The sequence below is a fragment of the Buteo buteo genome, chromosome 24 (assembly GCF_964188355.1).
Source record: "Buteo buteo chromosome 24, bButBut1.hap1.1, whole genome shotgun sequence".
NCBI classification, from domain to species: domain Eukaryota; kingdom Metazoa; phylum Chordata; class Aves; order Accipitriformes; family Accipitridae; genus Buteo; species Buteo buteo.
In genome coordinates this window covers 5,229,745-5,238,166 of record NC_134194.1, presented here as the reverse complement: position 1 = coordinate 5,238,166, position 8,422 = coordinate 5,229,745, and the positions used below count along the sequence as shown (strand labels likewise).

The 8,422-nt window shown below is 40.8% G+C and overlaps 1 protein-coding gene across 1 annotated transcript in view; it reads right to left on the bottom strand.

Annotated features, from left to right (window-relative positions):
• Nucleotides 1–3,627: 3,627 nt before the first annotated feature.
• SPOCK1 (SPARC (osteonectin), cwcv and kazal like domains proteoglycan 1) overlaps nt 3,628–8,422 on the bottom strand; it is a 328,609-nt gene continuing 323,814 nt past the window's right edge. Inside the window, exon 11 of the mRNA XM_075056562.1 lies at nt 3,628–8,130. Coding sequence (XP_074912663.1) covers nt 7,940–8,130 — 191 coding nt within the window. The 3' untranslated portion in view covers nt 3,628–7,939. The remainder of the gene's footprint in view (nt 8,131–8,422) is intronic.

Below are 8,422 nucleotides of genomic sequence, written 5' to 3'. Positions count from 1 at the left end.
CACCAAAGCTCAATGTCGGTGGTGGATTCTTACGTGACTTGTACCAAAAGCAATGGGAATATTGATCTTCTGTAATAGCTCCTTGTAACCCAAGGTATTTCAATAGCCTACATTAATCTGTGAAAACTTACATCTTGTTACAGTCTCAGTTTTATTTAATTTTACTTTAGGCTAGTAGTTATTTAGGTCAATTCCTTGCCAGTTGTGATAAATTGATATATCATCTGTGATGGAGCAAAGCTGTGTCTGTATGCTCCTACTTGTACAGACTCTTACCTGAATATATTTGCATTAACTGGATTTGTGATATTCAACATAGAAAAACCAGTGTCAAAACCTGCAAGTCTCTCAAAACCTGCAAATAATTTCAGCAGTAATATGTTTTCAAAGCATAAACCAATGTGTTTCTGGACCTTTCCTCTAACAATACGCTCTGGGGTCGATTTTCCCATGTTTAAGGGCCAGATTGCAAATGTATTTGCTGGAAATGGAAGTAGAGTCATGCTCCAGCAATGATTTTTATTGAGTAACTATAGATGAGAAAAGGCAGTAACTACCTGGCAAAGACCCTGCATTTTAAGTTTTCTTTACAAACTCTCTCTCTGCCCAACCCTTTAGTGCGGAATTGCAGGAATTTATAGTGATACGTGAAAGAAGTTGATACTCAAGACCAGTGGCTGCCAGACACCGTATTTCATTCTAAATCTGTTGTCAGCAGAGGGGTTTCTTGCACAGCTACAGCTGGGGGGGGTGGTGGCTTCATAGCCACTGAATGCACACATTAGAGCTTTTTACATACCTCTGCCTCATTACTGGGCTGATATAGTGCTGGCAAAATCTGAATTTGCTTCTGGCCTCGCTCTTTCCTTCCTCCCAGAGTGCCATTGTGTGGTTTGGGTTTTTTTTTTTAAAATCCTAGTTTTCAGGGATTCATTTCAAGCATTTACTAGATAGTGCACACAGGGGACAGGACCACCCCAGCTTGCGGCAGGAACCTGCCTCTGCAGTTTGTGGGTTGTGATGGGCTGATTCTGAACTGCTCGAGTCAGTGGGAAATTTCCACTGAAGAAATTAGGCTCTGTCCTGAAAGCAGCAGGTAGGACTGCTCTGTCCATGCTCAGTGGGTCTGTCCCTCCCAGTCACAGCTTACCTAAATCTATTTGTTTCACCTTTTTTTTTTCTTTTTCCAAGACTGCATAAAGCCTGCTCTTCACTCTGCCTCCCCCGCCCCCTCTGAGAAAGATGGTCTAGTTTCAAAGATGGGAGTGCTTAGAAAGTCAAAAGCTTATTAATAGGTCTCTGCTTCTTTTTAATCTAGTCAAAAAGCTGTACAGTGTGCAAAGCTGTTGTGACATGATTTTTCTTTTTAATATCTCACCCTTTGACTGTCAGTATTTAAGGAAAAAGGAACCTAATCATCAGTGAAGGCTGTAATGCTACTGTTTTATAGCTGGTGTGGATCACAACAGAAAATTTTATAAGAGAGAAAAATAAAATGCTCTGCGTGTGTGTGTAAGTGCACGCATGCATCTCACAGTCGAGGGTTCACAGAAAAAAAACAAGAACTGTATAATCATTAGCAAAATAGTATCAGTAAGATAACGAAAAAAACCCCAGGGGGAAAAAAAGGCTATTTATTTCTTTGTAAATGGTTAATCTTGTAACTTTGTCATGTGTGCCTCTTTCCATGCAGAGGTATCAGCCTCCCCAGTGCGGTACTGCCCGCTCTGGCAGATTTTACTGAGGATGCAAAGTAGGGATGGACTCCACTGTCCTCCAGGTAAGAGCCATCCCCGCGGGTTGTTTCACCTTAAGCCCAAACTGACCTTTTGCCATTGCTGGGGCAACATTTCAGCCACAGACACTCCTCAGTATCACTAGGGAAGCAAAGGCTGTATTCCCTACCAAGTTGTTCATGAAAATGAGTCCAAGATCCTCATTCGAAATGGAGGACGGAAGTATGGAAAAGCTAAATATAAATCAACACAGCTTATCAGGACGTGACAAGTGGGATATAATAATCTACTACGAGTATTTTAGTGTATGAAACCAAAATACCAATTCACAGCATTTAGCTCAGTACAAATTGTTACAGAAGAGATTAGCAAAGTACGGGTAATAAAACACCAGCTCAACCTTATATGAGGCACAGAAGGAATTCCCAGAAGCGGGTATCCCAAAACAGGAGAGTCTAAAGACAGCAGCAACCGAAGCAGGAGGGTGGTGATGGGAGGGACCTGACCGTTTTCTGCCCAGCAGCTCCTCCGAGATGGCAGCGATGCTGCTGGCCGGGCTAACTGTGGGCTGCAGTCCCCGTGCACGTTGTGAACTCTCCCTCGCTCCCCAAAAATACTCTGGCATGTTTTGGCCTTGACCAACACGTCTCAGGGCAGCTGATCATAACAGTATATGCATGTATGTATACGTACACACACATATGTTATGATCATATATATATATATACACACACACATTTGTGTCTAGAGAAGAGGGATGTGTGTTTGTGCATAGCTATGCATGTGTAATACAAAACAAAGCTTGCAAGATGCCTGCAATTTTGAATCTACAAGGGATATTACAAAAAAAACCCCAAACCCTCCAGTCATTAACCCTTCCCAACAACTAAAAACCTCATCTGCAACTCACACACTCTTAAGCTTTGGATTTGGTTTGCTTGCCTTCCAGGCCTCAGTGTGACAGTATCTGACATCTGGCACAGCTGGATCACTTAAACATGAAAGATCAAACACTTCAAAGAGTCTCAGAGTGGTTTTGGAAAGGGAAAACCCATTTGTTCTCAGAGTCAGGTAAGGTAACATATTGGAAGTAATGTGTGGTACCCACAATAAAAATAAACTAATAAATGCAGTCAATTTAACAGAAATTTAAGGCAGGTTCTGACCCTAGATGACACAACTCAGCCAATGGTGTACAGACAGACAAGTTAGTTATAACTGTATACCTGATGAGATGATAATTGCAGAAATGTTTGAAAATATGTTTCATGCTTTCATGTGGTACTTTAATATTGCACATACAGAGGAAAGGTGATGGAATAACATTTTTAACTTTGTAATTAGCACTGTAATAATGTTGGCTGTTTAGATTAGTTAATAATATTAAAGAGGAGCTCTAATTTAATAACAGAGATGCAAACCCAGGTATTTCGAAGTGAGGGTGGCTTCCCCCCAACTGTATTCAATATAATTTTGTCTTCATTTATACTGTAGATAATGGCTACTGTAGAATGTATCTGTGTTTATTCAATTTCCCTGGATACCTTCAGAAGAGACAGAAAAACACCATTTTCAAACTGGGGAAGTAAAATGGAAAGCCCCCCCCCCCCGCTAGTTCATTAAAAATCAATTTTCACGTAATTTGAAAAGTTCTGGTTTTGGTACAGTTATTACCTTCAGTTTGGTTTCATTTCTGCCTTTAAAATATAGCTTTCTAGAGACCTTACATTAACTTCACAGATTACAGCTGACATTGAACAGAGGTATAAGGTATAACCCAAATATAAAAGACCGTCCATTTCCATGCATGATTAAATGCTGACTCAAGGTACTGCAGTATTTTTGATCCCCAAAGTTTAATAAAATTCAGGACAGGCAATAAGGAGTCGCAGACAAATTAAAATTTATTGAGACAGACAAAAATGCAACTATTTCAGACTACAGTTAAGCATTTACAGTTAACCAAAGATAGCAAAATGCTCACATTCCACTTAATTCCTTATGGAAAAAGCATTCAGAATTTACTATGCAATTCTACTCACTATGATAGTCTACATCCATCTACAGTAGGGACATCAAACTGAAACACGTAATATTTGGATCTCTCCTTACTGATCTACACGCTTAACAGTAACGGACATCAACAGCATTGAGAAAAGTATAAAAAGACCAAAACCCACCTACTGTAGAAAGGGCTTTTTGATGTATAGTAACTGTACAAAGCAGTCTATGTATTAAAGGAACTTGAATGGCATACAGAAGGGACTGCAATAGAAGCCAACAAATGTAGGAAGCTAAGCTTGAGCGATCTGGTGGTCTGTACCAAGTGGGGACCTTAGATCTATGTCATTTGCTGCTTGAGGGGAAAAATGCTACAAAACTCCTAATATCAAAATATTCCCATGCCAGAAATGTACACTGAGACTAACAGACTAGGCTGGAGAGGCGGAGAGAAGCATTCACTAACAAACAGTGTTGTTTTAAATATAAACTTTACATTTTCAATATAAACTGTAGAATAAATATTAAATAAACATTTCAAATGGTTTAAAATGATAGTACAGAATAGCTTAAAAAAAGGCAAAGAAAAGGAAAAGGATTCTTTGTGTTCACAGCAAAGGCCAGTAATGACCCAAAAAACCCAACTGTGCTGAAATCTGAACTCAAGGAGATTTTGATTTAACCACAGTAGTTAAAAGGACACCTTGAAACATAAAGCAATGCCTAACAGTATTTCATAGTCTCTAATATGAAAAGAAAATGAGATTAAAAATTGGTTTGTGTCTCTCAAAGAATGGGACAACTCTGATTCCGTTTTTCACCAATGAGAAAATGTTTGGAAGGTCAATGACTTGATGCAGATGAGAAGTCCTGCTTTGCAAAAAAAAAAAAAAAAAAAGGAAGGAATTAAATTAAGCTGGAAGCAAATAAATCCTTTACAAAGCATGACGAATGGAAGGGGCTTGATCTGGAAGAGAACTGGTTCTTGGTAGAATCGCTGGTTTCTTTTAAAGAAATGAAACATTTTCTTAATGCATCTTCCCAAATTGGACACACGCACACACGTATGCACACACATATATGTGTATAAATGTATATATACAGACACACATGTATATACATATGTATATATAGGCTGCAGATCCCCCAACCCCTGGAGGATGCCAGTGGATCACAAAAGGGCTTTGCTAAATAACTTTGTGGTACTTGGGAACAACTTCTTAAAGCAATCCGCAGTCTGAGCTGCCCTTCCAAGCACGACAGCCTGTCTGCCCTGTTCCTGACTAGGCTGTGACCCCTTGCGATGTGACACTACTCTTGAAACTCTTGTAGTCGTACCCAGCGGAACTAGTCAATAAAATGGCATTTTCCCAATGCTGGCCCTGATTCAGAAGAACATCTGAACAACTGAAGCAGGTGACTGAACGATCGCCTGGCTGGGGGTGTCTTCCTGAATCCAGGTCAGCAGGCTTAAACCGCGCGTGTGTGTGTGTGGACAGTAATTGTTTTATAGTTTAAGAGAAAGCTATAAAACCTGCCAGCTCCAGTTTGGGTTAGTTGCATGTGAGAGATTACAGCTAGGAGAGGATCAGGGGTGTTGAGGAAGGGATGGTGGTGGCAAGTCTGCTCATGCAAACTGAAAGGTGTCCATATTCACTTTTAAAGGCTTATTTAACAGCTTTTATTTAAGCACCTTGCATGTTTGCATGTGACACAGAAGGGCTGCAACCTTGGACCCTGGAGCTGCCGGCGAGGGCTTGGTTAGACAGGGAGAAGGGATTTACTCTGTGGCCTTTGAAGTAAGGCATAGTTCCAGGCTAAGTCGTTGCAAAGGGACACAGGAGAGCAGAAAACACTAGTTGTGTGCGGAGAATGAGTCCAGTCAGGAAGATAAGGATAACTCTACTGATTGTGGACCTCAGTTTTATGTCAGAGTGAAATGACAACTCTGTGCCTTAGGCAGGTCCCACACACAGGACAGCAGAACTAGACCCAGAGGGTGTGGGTTTAATTACTAAAATACCAGAAGGAAACAAGCCATGATGTTCAAGCAGCAAGCTACTGATGGTGTTCAATTGCTTCTCACAAAATCATACTATTTAGGGAAGCAGAAATGCTGGTTGTATCTGTTCCTCTTGCGAGTCAGCAACATTTTCTCTGAAAGGTAAGTAGAAACAGCGTGTGTGTGTGCGCGCGCGCGCTGTGCAGCTCACGGACAATGATTTTAAAATAAATTTTCAAAAGCTATAGGAAAACCAAAGGGATTTGAGGCAGGGCGGATTACAGGCCTTTTGCAAATGACTGCGATGGCAGATTTTTGGGAGGATGCGGGGGCGTGAAACAACACACAACAAATTCCTCACGATTTTACACATCCTTCTGCATTAATAACAATTACGCAGGCTCGCTCTTTGTTCTCAGGTCATCTAGATAAATAGGAAATGAAAGAGGAGAAAACAACTGAGCCCCTGCAACACATGGTGTCTGAAAGGAGCTCCTCTTCTCTATTGCTCTTGGGATCATGTCTGAAAGCAGAGGTCCTACGCAGAGGGGGAGAGGGGCTGCGGAGCCCTGCCAGGCTCTGCAGCGGGCACTGACTTTGCAGAGGGCTGAGGACCACAGCCCTTGGGCCAGCGACCCTAAAAAAACTGACTTCTGCCAACCAGCATGGTATTTTCCTGCTTTTGAGCAAATATATAACCAGCCATGCTTTGACTCCACACTGTCTCCACCTCTATTTCCCACACTAACTCAGAGGAAAAAAAGATTTGATCTAATTAGTTTTCTGTGTAACGAGTACATTTTTCATTCTGCAAAATAACTCACAGGCAAATCACAGGCACTGCTAAAATACTTACATCTGCATCCTAACGCAAGAGTGGGGTTAAGGTACCCCTTACTGTTTCTGAAAACAGCAGAAATAATAACAGGTCACCACAGTACATTACTGCATCAGAGAACTGCAGTGGGAAAGGGTCAGCAAATAACTTAATGTCAATATGCTGTGATACAACTGAAGATTGATGAATATACGGGAGATGCTGAGGGAATCACAGATTGTATTTTAATACTATTCTCTTTTATGTGTGTGTATTACGAGTGTGTAGCTTGTCACACTGAGCAAAGGGGTTATGCTTTTGAAACATGGCCACTTGAAGTTGCTTTTTTAAACAGGCCAAATAAATATGAACTATTTAAATTAAAGAAATGACAGCTTATTACTTTTGATGGTTAGTGTCTTTGACAGCTTTATAACTTTGGAATGAGGCATTGCTAAGAGTAAATGAAGAACAGGCAGATCCATAGTGAGCAAGAAGCGGAGGCTGCCTGCACGATGTTAGTGCAACTCTTAGTGCAAAACGACTTCAGACAGAAGCTGAGGAACAGCTATGGAGGTGGTTATGATGCTACAAATTCAGAAAACACTTTTTCCTTAAACACTTGGAAAGGCAGATGGAGTTTGTTCCCTGCCTGTAGGGCTTGCTCCATGATAGCTGCAGGTTCTCAGCAGCTCTTAAGATGAAGGCCGTGTTCCTTAACCAAATAAAGTGTCAGTGAGCTGATCTATGCTCTGGTGGGAGCTTTGCCTTCAGTGTGGGCTGGACTAAGCCTGTTGGACTCATTCTCAGAGAATGTAAGGAAGAGAAAATCCCACCAGTGGGTTTATTTCTGGATTAAGCCCCTGGTGCTGAGCAGCCAGAAGTCACTGTCCAAAGAGACTGACTTACTTATTACTGGAACATAACAAATATGAACTAGAAAATGAGGCACCTACTTTTCCTTCTTCATAAAAGAAAAATAACTGTTTCTGATATGACCCAGGTAGCAATTTACGACACAAATTCTCAAATACGAGAAGGGCTTCTAAGCCTTGTATTGGTTTGCTGAGACCCTTCTGCGATTCTTCTTTCACAGGATATATTTCATAAGCTGTGCGAGTGAGGATTAAGACATGAAATGTTTTTGAAACAAAACTCATTGCCCCCATGAATAGAACAAAAATCCCCCAAACCAACTGAACAGAAGCTGTATTCCAAACAGTCCTTGCTGGGAAAAAAAGTTGTCTTCCAAATTAAACGGACTATACAAAATTAAATTCAGTAGAGAGGGAATATTTGTGCCAGGTACTCTCAGATACAATTGCAGAGATATGATGTGACTTGCAATATTGTGCAAAACGTGAGTCCTCATTTTGATGGGCACTACCATATATAACCAATTTCATCATCCTTATCATCATCTTCATCTTCATCATCTTCATTAGCTGCTCTTACATGAATCTTCAGTTTCCCTTCTTTGTCTCTTTTTGCTGCTTCAGGTTCCTCTTCCAAATCATCCAACAATACAACAGATCCACCACTGCCAAAATCCCCTGAGGTTTCTTGCTCTTCTTCTGAAACAGGTAAGCAAGAAAGGTCATTCCCTCACATGACACCAAATCCCTCCTTCATCACTACCCTTGTCATTCAAGTCACTGTCATTTGCAATGTGACTTTCGAAATTCGTCGGTTCAGCTATTCATGAAACAACCTCTAAATTTCAATTTTCATCCTGAACTGGGATAAATATATATCAATTTACTCTGAAAAATTTACTTGCATGAAAAACTATGCATCGCCCTCCTCCTAGAGATTCAACTGGAGAGTCTCAGTTCACAGGCATGCAATCATTACTTGTTTGTAAAT